Source organism: Eleutherodactylus coqui, chromosome 12 (genome assembly GCF_035609145.1).
Source record: "Eleutherodactylus coqui strain aEleCoq1 chromosome 12, aEleCoq1.hap1, whole genome shotgun sequence".
NCBI classification, from domain to species: Eukaryota; Metazoa; Chordata; class Amphibia; order Anura; family Eleutherodactylidae; genus Eleutherodactylus; species Eleutherodactylus coqui.
Window position 1 is genome coordinate 10,528,330 of NC_089848.1, and position 14,953 is coordinate 10,543,282.

Sequence of the window (14,953 nt, forward strand, 5' to 3'; positions counted from 1 at the left end):
GCATCTGCGTTCCCGCACGTCCTGTACACCACGCAGATGCCAGGGGCAAAAGTCAGGGGTTGAAGTTTCTGATTGCAGCAGCCGGACAGGAGCTACAGAGTGAGTGAAATACTTGATGGTGTGGCGTTGCTGCCCGGCTGGAGTTGCTCACAGCTGAGAATTATTTTTTACCTGTCATTAATATGGCCAGTAAAAAATTAATACCATCACTGGCATTTGGACTTAATTACCAGCTGGGTTGGTGAGCTGTTTGCTGGGCGTCAGTCCTAGAGAAAGGGATGCTACATGTGACCAGCCACATGCATATAAGCATTTTTGTGTTCGGCTAGAGGGGGCTGCACAGAATGGCATTGTGCCCCACAAATGGCCCTAGGCTGCAGGTTGTATGCCCCTAGTTTATACAGAACATATGCACTTCTACTTTAAGCTGCATCATAAACCTTGTCATTGCATGTACAGTACACGAATTAACAACTAATTGCATCTTCCCATAAGAAATAAACCCTGGTGACAAGTAATTGTCCACAAAGTCAGCTCCAAGTAGGGTTAGCATCTGCAGATTTCGTCATCTTGAAGAAAAAAGTGAACATGGTCATTGCCAGAGCAAACTGATTGTTAGGGCTTAAACAGACAGGTGTATTTTAGTCTCGTTATGCAGCCTAAAAATCAGGATTCTTGCGTCTTAATCGTACGGGCGAGAAAGGTAGGACTTGTCGTGACTAGAGATGAGCGAGCATACTCGCTAAAGCAAACTACTCGAGCGAGTAGTGCCTTATTCAAGTACCTGCCCGCTCGTCTCTAAAGATTCGGCTGCCGGCGGGGGGCCGGGAGTGGCGAGGAGGAACGGAGGGGAGATCTCTCTCCCCCCTGCTCACCGCCGCAACTCACCTCTCACCCGCGCCGGCAGCCGAATCTTTAGAGACGAGCGGGCAGGTACTTGAGTAAGGCACTACTTGCTCGAGGAGTTTGCCTTAGCGAGTATGCTCACTCATCTCTGGTCGTGACTTTCTCGCACGTAGTTAGTGCAAGAAAGCCCAGATCTGCTAATTAACCAAGTACGATTTACAGACCTGGTGGTGATGACAAAGGAAGAGGAACATGTCACTTGCTGAGCACATTCCTAATAACAGGATCTTGTGTTACGTCAATTTCATTAAGTGTAGCTAGATCTTAAACCGAACTCTTTGCTTTTGCGAATAAATCGATGTTTCGTCAGTCTAAAGTAAAAGAATACTAAAGAAATTACAGTTCTAAAGCGTATTTGTGGCACGTAGAAGCATTCGAATCTACAAGCCGTGCATCTACTAATGGCGGGGTTTGGTACAATGCTATTGATCCGTATTGATTGAGTCTAGAGGGATAGCACTAATGGAAACTAATACGTTATTGATACCGGTCTCTCTTTTTTTTTTTTTTTTTACAGGTCTTTAAAAGCATTAACAGTGAAGAAGCAACCCAGGGGCAAGGCAGCCGCAGGCTCATCAGCTTTACTTTATGCGGTAAATGTTCTGCTTACTGGGCAAATTGTCTGTTGATTGAGTCATATGACTGTGAAAGTATATTGAAGTGTATATCAGATCTATTGTTGCCTGCAGTATGTGTTTACTTACATGTTTGTGCATATGGGGAAAATCTGAATTGATCACTGTTGGGGCATATACACACATTGGAAAGTTGCTTTGGCTGACAATTAAATCTTTTCTATGGAGGTAGGAAAGGTGATGATCAGACATGACGTGTGATGCCTCTCATTCCAGGGGGCTTGAGAAGGGTCATTAAAATCAAGTGTATCTAGAAACTTTTATACACATTAGATCATACATGTCCAATACAAGACTTCCGGTCTCATTTTATGTGGCCCGTCGGCCGTGCAGCAACCTACCAGGCATTACACTCACCCAGCCTGCAGCTCCGGTAGTGGTGGCAGTGCAGAGTCTGCGATTGCTGATCTCTCCCTCACCCCATCCCCAGTATCTGTGTGCGCTGTCCTGTACGCAGGTCAGATGCTGAGGGGAGAGGTCAGCAGCCACAGACTCAGCAGAGGTTGCCGCAGCATGGGAGTTGCAGGCTAGGTGAGTGGAATGCCTGTAGGGACGTTGCCAAGCCAGAGGTCAATAGGGGGATTGCTATTACTACTGGAACTACTATGGGGATACTAGTACTTTTGGACCCACCATGGGGGGTACTACTACTACTGGGGCCACCAATATAGAGGACACTTACTACTTGGGCCACTGTGGGGTCATTTTTATTACTGGGGCCACTATGGGAGGCACAATTACTACTGGGGCCACTTTGGGGGATCTATTTATACTGGGGCTACTAAGGTGGTTCTGTTTATACTAGGGCCATTACAGGGGTCACTATCACTATACAGTCGTACAATTACAATCAACCCTTTGAAGGTAACCATAAGGCTGATGTGACCCTTGATGAAAATGAGTTTGACACCTCAGTGGAACCCATCATAACCGTAGACTTTATCAACCTTATATCAGAAAGACTATCTGTTCAAAGTAGAAATAATTACTACAAGATATAAACGCTTTTTAATTTCAAGACAAAGAGGAATGCTTAAAGAGACTCTGCTACCATCTTTTTGCTCCCCCCCCCCCACTGAGAGCACTATAAGTTAGCGCCCATCACACTGATTGCAGTGATATGTCTGCTGTGCGGACCTGTGCAGTAGTTTAGGAGAAACTTGCACTTTATTCTTAGCAGGCAGACACAGAACTAGTCCTGCATATTTATGAGCTGCAAGCTAGCCACACCCACCCCGCCCTCCAGCCAATGATTGGCAGCTCTCTCTGTATACACAGTAATAGTCAGACAGCAGTTAATCAGTGGCTGTAGGGCGAGGTGGGTCTAGCCAACTTGCAGTTCATAAATATGCAGGACTACTTTTAGTAGCTGCTACTGATTAAAGTTTCTCCAAAACTACTGCACAGATACACTGATTGCAGTGATGTATCTGCTGTGTGTAACAGGACTATCCTATGCTGGGGGCAAAAAGATGGTGAGATAGTCTCTTTCAATTAAGTTAAATGAAGCCTTAATTATTGCTACAAAGCTGGGTTTGGGGACTGCTATCCTTCTATTGTCCCATGGATTTGTATTATATACCATCCCATATACCATGTTTCCTGAACCATGTGGGGATTGAACCTTCAGGTCGTGAGCAAGAAGGCTGCCTTAGCACTCTGTGCTACATGAGGTTCATGCAAGATGTTATATATATCACCCTCTTCTTGGTTTTTCCCTCTTTCCTCCACTTATCATTCTACAAGTTTACCTACAAGGTATAATGTCAGCTAGGGTGGGCAGCACCTTTGGTATCTAAACTTCCCCATCTCACAACAGTGTATCAGGGTCATACCCCCATTTGTTACACCATTTCCTTTTTCACCAGGGTTGCTCCACCTTTTTTCCATATATTTCATACTGACATATCAAAGGAAATCCCGTCCCTTTGTTAATATAGAAGGGGGAACTACAGCAAACTCCTCCACCCCAGGATCGGGGTCAGTCAACGGGTGTTGTAGTGCATGGAGAGTCAGGGGCCTACCTAGATCCGGTGATGCAGCATCCTCCTGGAATCTGGTGTCCACTTCATCCACCCAGCTCACCAACGGTTTCTCAGCTACAGCTTTGTCTCCCGCACTCAGTAACTGTTTCGTTTTCCAGCACTCATCACTGCAGGACGTTACCGAGCCCACAACCATCATCAACTTTGATCAGAAATGTATTCTGGATTCTGTGGAGTATGACTTTTCTCTCTAGGCGCTGGGGTGGGACACTCCGTAGAGTCAGGATCTCTTGCTGCTACTAGGCAGCTTCTTTGATTGACTATAGCACAGCTTTGTGGGACTTGTATGCTTTAGCTCCACTTGCTTTCAGCATCCATATACACCAGCTGCCCTTTTCAGTCTCTGTAACTCCTCTGTTCTAGTGATCTAATGTCTATGAGTGATTCCAGGACTTTGTGTCACAGCATCAAAGCTTGAAACTTGCATAAAAAGTTTCTTGTGGACTTGTCTATCTGAGCTTTCTGTAGCTCCTCTTGATCGCAGTGCTGTAGGGCCAGAGTACCTCTCTGCTTGCACCTAGGAGCTAGGGATCCTGGCCAATTACCTTTGTGACTCTCTGTTGCTGATAGTGCACTCGTCCAATCACTGCTTTAGCAAGGTTCTGACACATGCACTACTCTGCTGCAACAGAGTGAAAGTGCTGTAGCTCCAGTCCGACTGTAATCTGCATCCTCGGAAACACTGTACTCAGCCACCATGCCCACATCTGTAAGCTACAATGGGACATTATTACATGCATACATGTGCTCTATGGACACACTGCATACACTATGCATGCTGCATATACAGGGAGCATTTCACTAATGACCTAACTTGACAAAATGTCTTCAAACCCTTTTAAAGGTTATATTGTATATTATATTATACTGTAATTAAGTATTAAAAACAGGGGAGCTACTTGATACTACAGATTAGATAGTGTAGTACCCCTGAGTTTGGGGTCCCACAGCACGTTTAACACTGGTCAGCTTAATTGTGTATACTAAGGAGAAACTGGGGAAAATGATGGGAAATGTATGTTTAATTATGAAACAACTATAATGTCTGGTTTACTAGGGAGTAATTTCTAATGCTTAATGTTTACATTTGCTAGCTCTGCATGACAAGGTGGAATATCAGCTTCTGTCACTACTGTCAATCATCTTTAGGTAGCGTGGGGGTGGGACAGTTGGTTGGGCCCTTGCCTAGGATTGGGTGACACAGAGAGTATAAAAGTGAGAGAGAGGGCGGAGTTAAAGAAAGAAGGGAAGAGGAGAGAGTGAGAGAAGAGTTGGTGAAAGTAGTGGAAGGAGTCAGAGAATGGAGAGATAAGGAAGAGAAAGAAAAGGAAGAGAGTGGTCTGAAGTGGGGGAAGATGAATGAGTGGGAGAGGAGTCTATTACAACCCTGCCAGGAGGCACCGATTCCAAGGCAGATCCTCCTGTAAGCTGGAAGGAACCCAGACACCGCAACCGTGAGTTTAACTTGTCCCTGCACAGTCAGTGAGTCCACAAGAGAGCCCACACTAGTCCCCTCATTCCTCCACAAATAACCTCCTAGTTCAGTAACCACTTAACGTAACCAGTCAGTCTCAACCCATTCTTCAGGAGAGAGACAACTAACTGAATGTAATTGGATGTGTTTAAGAAATTGCTGAAGACTTTTTTGTTTGCTATAAGAAAAGTGTGAACATTGTAAGCAGTCCTCAAGTCTAAGTAAACTGTGTGCCTTCAGTTTGACTATTACCTCGATGGAGTGTTCTCTTATTTCATCACAAAACCGGCATTGGTGTCACAAAGAATTTGCCATATTTACTGATTGCCTTAGCCAAGAACTCCTTTGATATCCGACCTGCCACATGAGCTACCATTGTAGGCAGAGTAGCTACCACCTTGACCAGGCCAGAGTTGGCATACCCACTTGAGCTACTCTCGCCAACACCTGTTGACTGCAATAGGAAATTTCCAAAAGCCCTGCGTGCCAACACTTTTGCTTTCTGTTCTGTAAGGAGTGGTTCACTCGGAGCAGAATTGTCGCAGAATTTACAGTAGCAGCAGAGGGGACAAGATTTAGAAAACCTGTGCGGAAATTGACTGCAGCGTTGAATTCAAATCCATAACATGTTAATTTTGTTGCCGTCTCTACTGCAAAATTTGCAATGGACCCACACCATTTGGGTTTGGAGGCAGGCATTCTGCAACTGATCCGCAGTGGAATGCCCGCTTTTTGACATTTTGCTGGAAATCAGCCCTGTATGGACCCAGCCTAAGGGATGTAATTTGGTATTGGATACTACAAAAGACATGCATAAAGCCCTTTACGCCAGAAACTGTGTATCGGCGCTGTTTACTGTACTTTCCGCACTTACAGAGACCGTTCATATCAGTGTGGAACATACGTGATTTAAAAGGCTGTGCAGCCTGACTACTCACCGGTGTTTTTGATTCCCCCAAGAAATTGTGCAGTCCATCGTAGGGATCGGGTATGCATTTGCTCACCTTCCATAAACGTCTATTGCTCCTTTGGTGCGCAAATATGCACCAAATTTAGCATGTTAAACCCTTTTTCTTGCTGGACCAAAATGCACATGCAAAAGCGAGATTTAGAATGAACCCATTGAAAGCATAGGGTTGTATTCTCTGCACATTGTGCACGCGCATGCACGCTCATCTGAAGTCGCCCTAAGGGCGGACTTACACGGGCATGTTTGTGTGCATTTTTGTTTGTGTGACGCCACCCTAAGTCTCCTTAACATAAGCATATGCACAATTGTGCATGAACCATCTAACGTTTTTGTGCCATGGACGAGTCTTTTTTTGCACGCATATTGGTGTATTTAACTGTGCATATGATTTTTTGCACATGGGACACAACCACGCCCTGTTTAACATGGCTATTTAGCCTAATGAGTTCCAGATTTGTTCTTTTTCCTGCAAAATTGCTTAGATTATTGCACATTGTGTGTGCTCTTGCGCACCCTCCCTATAGACTTCTATGGGGACCCTTGTTGCGTAAATGCGCACAAAAGTGGAGGGTGTTGTGTTTTTTTTCCATGCGCAAAATGTGTATGCCTCTTCACTGTGTATTGCAGATGTAAATGCTACACACGCAAAAATGCCAAAGGTAATACTGGCAGTACATTCATGTACATATATCAGTGGTCTGGCTAAAGATCCCTTCTATAGATCCAGGACTCAACAGGCAAGTTTATGTATAGAACCTAAAGTAGACTGTATATGCCATAGCTTAGGGCGGCTTCGCACAGAAAGTATTAGCGCCGCGCACTGCAAGTGCGACATTAGCGCACACAATATGCTGAGAATAGAAGCCCTTGTTGTCGATGGGTTTATTCTCATTAATCACTTTTTTAGTGTACATCTCATGCGTGCGCAAAAAATAGTACTTGCTCTATCTTTCTGCGTATTTGCGGAGCAAATGGCCCCATCATCTTGCAATACGTAATGGGGATGTGTGAAACACTGCGCATAGCCATGGACAAAAGAACACTTCTGGACCTCATTAGGCTAAATAGCCTTTTAAATCAGGGAAAGGGAGGTGTCGAGCGCGCATATGAATAGTCCATTCATGTGCAAAAAAGTACAGCAAAATGCGCCAATACGCGGGAAAATCAACCTTATTCACTGCGCAAATACGTTGTGCTGAGGCAAGCATATTTGTGCATGCACTCGTCTGGAGATGCCCAGATCTCTTCCACATAGGCAAACAGTCCTGATAATATAACTGTATTTGGGTATTTATGTAGCTCCCTAAAATCTAACTATATTTCACAGAGGCAGAGCAGTCTATAATGATTCTAGAAGCCCTCACAGGATAAACGTCTAAAATTAAACTTGAATGATTACTACTAAAACCTGGGCAACTCAGACACACACAGATCCCACAACTGAGCAAATATGGACGCGTGGGTGATTGACATATGCAGACGACACACAACAAATAATTTTGTGGAGCCCTCAATGCAACGCCCGTCCTTTTAAAATATATATAAGGAGGCCGCTGCAACTTCTGCCACACCCATGAGTGAGATATTGCAAGGAATGACTCTCTACCCACACATACGGCTGGAGCTGGGAGGGTTTAGTGCGTGGACCCGTCACGGTGCCACTCACCGACTCCTGATCCCGGAGTGAGTTACCACAGCAGAGGATAGTAACATAGTAACATAGTATGTAAGGCTGAATGAAGACAATGTCCATCTAGTCCAGCCTGTCTATCCTCCTGTGTTGATCCAGAGGAAGGCAAAAAACCCCAAGGCCAGAAGCCAATTAGCCCTTTTGGGGAAAAAATTCCTTCCCGACTCCCTAATGGCAATCAGACTGTTCCCTGGATCAACCCCTAATAGTTCCTACCTGCCTATATACCAGGATTGACACTTAACCTAATATTTATATCCTGTAATATCCTTCTTCTCCAGAAAGACATCAAGTCCCCTTTTAAACTCCTCTATGGATTTTGCCATCACCACTTCCTCAGGCAGAGAGTTCCACAGTCTAACTGCTCTTACAGTAAAGAATCCCCTTCTATGTTGGTGATGAAACCTACTTTCCTCCAATCGTAGCGGGTGTCCTCTTGTTACCGTCGTGGTCCTTGGTGTAAACAGATCGCGGGAGAGATCCTTGTATTGTCCCCTCATGTACTTATACATGGTTATTTGGTCGCCTCTTAACCTTCTTTTTTCAAGAGTAAATAGGGTAAGTAATCCTCAGGATGAGGAGGGTAGTCGTAGATATCTCATCGTGACGCCACCATTCACACACACCGTTAATGTATGTGGCGGAGAAATTAAACACAGAGACTTGTATGTCGTACCTCAGGTCCTTAGGAACAGTTAAGGCCCGGTAAAGCTTTACTTGAATAAACTTTGTATAACAGGTAGTTACAGGTATCATTCACTTGCAGAAAATTACAGGTAGAAGCTCAGAGGTTAGGAGGAAAAACACAGGAACAATACGGCCCTATAGTCCACGTTATCCATATGTCACTGGTCCCAAAAATTGTATATTCTCCGGAAGAGGTAAAAGGCAGGGTTTACTCGACATACACTCTGGCAGACAGAAAATTACTTAAGGAGATGGCTTAGCCTAGATGCACCCCACACAACCTCCACGTGGGTGTCGCAATTATGTACCTCTGTGCGGTGATCCTATTGACGAACGGCCACACAGGAAAAAGATGCCTGTAATGTGAATGGGTACCTGGTATGGTGCGTTGCTCTATACAGAATTAATTGGGGGCTGCTCTCACTCTGGGGAATTTAGTAACTCACTCGTTCTCCCATGCGTTTCGCGTGCGGTAGGGCTGTCTCTCCTTCTCCTCCATATTAGACACAAGGAAACCAGAGATGTTTCCTGTGCCCCTGCGGTTTCTCCAGCGGATCGGGGAAGAGGGAAGATCTTCAGCTCCAACATGGGGAGCCTCTCCTTCTTCTCTATTTTCAATGCAAGGAAGCTAAAGGTGCTTCCCTGGATCACTGTGGATCCTCCAACAGTATGGGTATATGGATGATCATCAACCACCACTCCCGCTCTCAGACACTCACATTTATAACCTCACTTGTTCCACATGACACAGTAGGAAAGATACATTCAGCACCTGTTACAGCTGTGGCAGAGGAGAATGATCTTTGTAGTATATGTTCTCAATGGGGTCGGCGCCGCCGGCCCCATTGAGCGCATATATAGTACACAAGGAATCGCAGAACTCAGATAGGCGCGATCTGCAATTCCTCGTGTCCTATAATTTATCGGACATCCACATAAAAAGCGGCCATGTGACCGATCCCATTGCGAAGCAATGGTTCTATATATGCGCAGATCGCATGCGCAAATCGCACGAAAAAACCGCCCGTCTGACCGAGGCCTTAGGGTCCGTTTACACCAAACGATTTATTGTTACAACAAGCAAACAATGTCACTCGGGCAGACTGTTTATACCGCAGACACATCATTGTCTCCTTCAAACGAGAAATCGTTAAGTCGTTCACATTCGCTGTACAAATGGATGAGAACGCCTGAACGATCCGTATTTAAACCGAATGATGAGCAAACGAGCCAACGATGATCTTTATGGCTGCATGAAACGAACGAAAAGTAAAACATTTATCATTCGTTGTTCATTTTCGCTTGTTTAACCCCTTAATAACGCGGCCATTTTTCTTTTTCCATTTTCGTTTTTTCCTCCCCCCTTTAAAAAAATCATAACTCCTTTATTTATCCATCCACGTCGCTGTATGAGGGCTTGTTTTTTTGCGGGATGAGTTGTATTTTTCAATGGTGCTATTTAAAGTACCATATAATGTACTGAAAAACTTTTTAAAAATTCTAAGTGGAGGAAAATGAAAAAAAAACGACATTTTGCCATCTTTTAGTGCGTCTTGCTTCTACGGCGCACAAATGGCAACAAAAACGACATGATAACTTTATTCTATGGGTCGGTACGATTACTACGATGCCAAACTTGTTTAGGTTTTTTTTTACTATACTCCTCTTTTTTTTTTTTAAAAGACATAAAATTTTTTTCAATTATTTTCTGTCGTCATTTTGTGCGCGCGATAACTTTTTTATTTTTCCGTCGACGTAGTTGAGCAAGGTCTCATTTTTTGCAGGATGTCCTGTAGTTTCTGATAGTACCATTTTGGAATACATATGAGTTTTTGATCGCTTTTTATTGCGTTTTTTCTGGGAGACAGGGTAACTAAAAAAGTGCATTTCTGGCGTTCTTCATTTTTTTTTTCGGACGACGTTCACCGTGCGGGAAAAATTATGTGCTACTTTGATAGATCGGACTTTTACGGACGCGGCGGACGCGGCGATATCAAATACATATTTTTAATTTATTATTTAAATTTTTTAATAATAGATATGGCAAAAGGGGGGTGATTTAAACTTTTACAACTTTTTTTTTTTTTCAATTAAAAAAAAACTTTATTGATTCTTTTTTTTACTTTACTTTGAAGTCCCCCTGGGGGACTTTAAGATGCGATGCTTTGATCGCTCCTGCAGTATGACGTAATGCTATAGCATTACGTCATACTGCTTTTTGACAGGCAGCCTATGAAGCCACCCCACGGGGACGACTTGATAGGCAGTCTGCTAAGGCAGCCCTGGGGCCTTTCATTAGGCCCCCGGCTGCCATGATACGTGCATGGCTCCCCCGATCTCACCGCGGGGGGGCCGCGCGGGACCCCTGAACATTGTTCGGGGGATTTAAATGCCGCTGTCAGAATTGACAGCGGCATTTAAATGGTTAATAGCCGCGATCAGCCGCGTGGCCGCTCGCGGCTATTGCCCGCGGGTGTCAGCTGTTATAAACAGCTGATGCCCGCACTGTATGAAGAGAGGTTGCCACGCAACCTCTCTTCATACATACCCCGACGCTCCATGACGTACCGGTACGTCATTTGTCGTTAAGGGGTTAAACAATTTTTTGGAGAATAACATTGGGGAACAAAAAAATATGTTTTCTTGATGCCTGGAATTTTAGACCTTATTCTGGGTATTTTTGTGCCGCTGATTCTGAAAATACCATACATTTCATTATATGAGCTCTAGTAGTTTTTGTGATATTCCTGATGTTATGATCTATTTTTGGTACATTTACTTTATTTTCCAACCAGCGTTTGCTTACTATTAGTACATATGATGCAAATTGCCCCCGCTGCACATCACACTTGGTTTGATGAAACAATGTGTAAAGACATTGAAGAGAAGTAGAAGGTGCTTCACTTACAAATGTAGAAAGCATCCTGTGATGAGCATGGAGAAGCTAAAAGCAGGGTAAGTCAATGGACCACAAATCCAGGAACTCATGAAAGACCGGCGTTTCCAAGATTCAGTGGACTTTGAGGAGTGGTCTTTGTGTTGAAGGGTAGTGAAGCAATTTCTGGGGAACTATAAGGCTGGTAACTCTGGTAAACTTGTGGAGAGTATGCTCACTTCTGTTCCTGAACACTTGGGTAGAACATGAGCATCAGATCGCAGGACCTGCAGTCATTCTGGATGGATTTCCAGATTGTCTTGGTGATGTAAGTGATGAACAGGGATAATGATGATCTCACCAAGAAATAAGGACCGTGGAAGAACAGGACTGCGGCTGATGGGATACATATATGATGGCGGACTACTGGTAAAACATCCAGCGCGAGTGTCCAGGAACATCTCATTTCTCATTGCAAGAAATCACAGAAATGTCATTTCATTGACATCTCAATGAAGAAACTTGTTTTATTTATGTTCTAAGGATCTTGGGATTTATCTTAAAACGAAAAAAAAAAAGGTTTGGTCCGGTGTTAGCCAGTAAAGCAAAGTGTGATTGTTCTCAGTAAGGGTGGCTTTAGACGAGCGTGTTTTTGTGCGTGCATACGTGCACAAAAACACACGTCTATCACAAGCAATGCATTCCCTATGGTGTGTTCACATGTCCGTGTTTTACAGGTGCGTGCCTGTAAAGATAGGACATGTGTGCACAATAGGGAATGCACGCATTGTCTTCAATGGAGCTGCGGCTGCTGAGAGCAGCCTCTGATTAGTCCCAGCACTCAGCCAATCAGAGGCAGCACTCACTCACCCATTCATGAATTCACACTAAAAATCAGGTTTTTCGTGGAAGGGCTTATATGTAAAGCCCTTCCCTGAAAAACAGCAGCCACGGCTCCATTGAAGGCAATGCACAGACCTGCATTCGTGTTTTTGCACGTACACGGGTGCGCGCTTATGTACGAACCTTGTACCCACAAAAACACGCTTGTGTGAAGCCACCCTAAGAGAAACCAAGTAATCTTGCAGATATGATACCTTTTACTGGCTAACAAAAATACATGATGTTTTAGCGAGCTTTCGGACCTCACATGGTCCTTCCTCGGGTATAATAAAATGGATTCGAAGAGGCATAAAAGAATACTACAACAGAAATACAAACATGGATGGGAAGGTTTTATGTTCTCTGAATTAGTGTTAAGAGATCATCAGGTTGGCAGTGTTATCTGTGCTATAGATGTCTCATACTTCCCATTTATCTTTGTACCTCCAGCTTTTGATTGACAGTCATTAAATGTATAATATAATATGTATACATTTATATGGACATATGTCATATCTTGATAAGAAAACCTGATGGAGAAAAACTAACATCATTTTCAGAATCTATGACCCCGAAATCCCCCCCAAAAAGTTCTAACATCTCAGTCATCAAAAATTGTGTTTCCCAGTGTTATCATTCAGTGTAAAAGGGCCTTTACTTTTTTATCTTACGTCAGTTTCACAGGAATGTATTTGCGCAGCATATTACACACCAAAAATTTGCACATGCAATATGCAGTGAATAGAACCCATTGATTTCAATGGGTTTGCTCGTATAAGCTTATTTTGCACGCGCATTTTGTTAACGCAAAACAATTTGTAGCATGCTTTATTTATTTTCCTGCACTGAGGGGGCCTTCACACTGGTGGGGAAATCATGCGATCTTGGCTCGATGTGAGAGTGAGATTAAATGTGAGATTATTCTCAGGAAAAAGCATTGCCGACGCTCAAAAATCACGTGAACTCATATGCGATTTTGTTCGCGGTGATATAGCGATCACCTGTGTGAAGGAGCCCTAATGGCCCATTATACTAAAACAAGCCCATCTGTTTAAGCTCTTTGACAGGGAAATAGTAGCTTCCAGTTAACAATGTGTTGAGAGGTATTCTGTAGGAATAAGGGTAAAAACACACGAATGTCTAGTTCTTCCCACGGCCGTATAAAAGGGCGAAATGCAACTGCTGATTTTAATAGGAGTTCGGTGGTTTCATTTCCGCTGCCTGGATTTCTTGGACGTGAATACTACGGCCGAGAAAAGATAGGACCTGTCATATCTTCTCCGCACGTAGGGAACACATGGTGCGGGGAAGATCAGGCAGCCACCCACCTCTTTTATCAAACTCCTGCACTCTGGTGCGGAGTATGAACTGCCAGCGAGGGAGTGAAAATTTCCCTCATTCAGGCACATCTGCTCTCCATACTGCTGAGTGTAGTGGCGCCTATAGCGGTGTGTTTTCACCCCAAGAGAGAAATGGCACAACACAGAGCTCTGAGAAATGATGCTCCGGAGTATTCCACAGGGAATCCAAGTATTAACTAATACAAACATGCCAGAAGAGGTGACTATTCCTCTTTAAACAGTAGTTATGGGGACCAGTCTTGTGTAGTACATCAACATAGAAGGGGGTTCTTTACTGTAAGAGCAGTGAGACTATGTAACGCTGCCTGAGGATGTGGTGATGGTGAACTCACGAAGAGTACAAGAGGGGTCTGGATGCCTTTCCTGAGTGATACAATATTAAATGTTATATCACTGATTGCTTCAGAAGGGTGGGTGATCTGGGGATTAATTCCAATTGCTAGATTGGCATCGAGAAGGAATTTTTTTCCTTTAAAAGTGGAAAATTGGCTTTAACCTCATTGGGGTTCTTTACTCTTCCTCTGGATCAACATTGGGGGTAATAGGCTGAACTGGATGGACATTTGTCTTTTTTTGGCCTTATACTATGTTACCGAGCAGTGATGCAGGTGACCACACAGATTGCAGAGCCCCTAAATCCGGCTCTGAGTGGGTAAAGAAGCTATTATGATGTCTTTGATGCGATACATCATGTGGTTGAATATCCAACAGCTGATGTTATAGTCAGATAATCAACAAGCTGAAGTTTAATATTTAAGAACGGGATGTGATCTCCTCGTGCTCCAGATTGCTGACGGCATGAGGACATTTTTTGATATTTGTCCTATACATTTTGTAAATACTAAGTTCTATTCCATTTCTATACCGATTTAATAATAATAATGTATTATTGTCATTTGTGTTACATTTTAAGACTTCCAAGCTCTGGGTTTAAAGAAAGGAATGTTCTTCAATCCAGACCCGTATCTAAAGATCTCCATTCAGCCTGGAAAACACAGCATCTTCCCTGCACTCCCTCATCATGGCCAGGAGAAGCGATCAAAGATTATATGCAACACCGTCAATCCCGTCTGGAAAAGAGAGGTAAGTCACTGGGCTTTATAAGCAGGGAAGACCCACAAAGGTCATCTCTGACATTTCATATAGATATACAAGATAAGATTTGTGGTGGTCCCATGCCCCGCTGATTTACAAAAATGTTGTGTTCTGGTTCTCTATGAGTCATCCAGACCTTTTCTGGCTCAGTAGCTTTGGTCCTTGATGGAATCACTAGTAAAATAATGGTGTAACCCCTCAGTGATAGCCAATACGTCTTTTGGCTGACCTCACTAATGGGCTTTAAACCGGCATATACATCTTTTTAAGACAGTGGCTTAGCAGACTACTGACAGCCCGGCTCCTGCTCTAACTGCCAGACGTGGAAAAACC

General features: G+C 43.8%; 1 protein-coding gene across 2 annotated transcripts in view; it reads left to right on the forward strand.

Annotated features, from left to right (window-relative positions):
- Positions 1-14,953, forward strand: part of HECW1 (HECT, C2 and WW domain containing E3 ubiquitin protein ligase 1) — a 327,801-nt gene that overhangs the window by 204,025 nt on the left and 108,823 nt on the right. The window contains exons 6-7 of one of the 2 annotated variants that reach the window (XM_066584919.1): positions 1,424-1,499; positions 14,439-14,608. In XM_066584919.1, coding sequence (XP_066441016.1) covers positions 1,424-1,499; positions 14,439-14,608 — 246 coding nt within the window. Of the gene's footprint in view, positions 1-1,423; positions 1,500-14,438; positions 14,609-14,953 lie in introns of those variants that run through there. The other variant, XM_066584920.1, reaches the window with a different exon arrangement.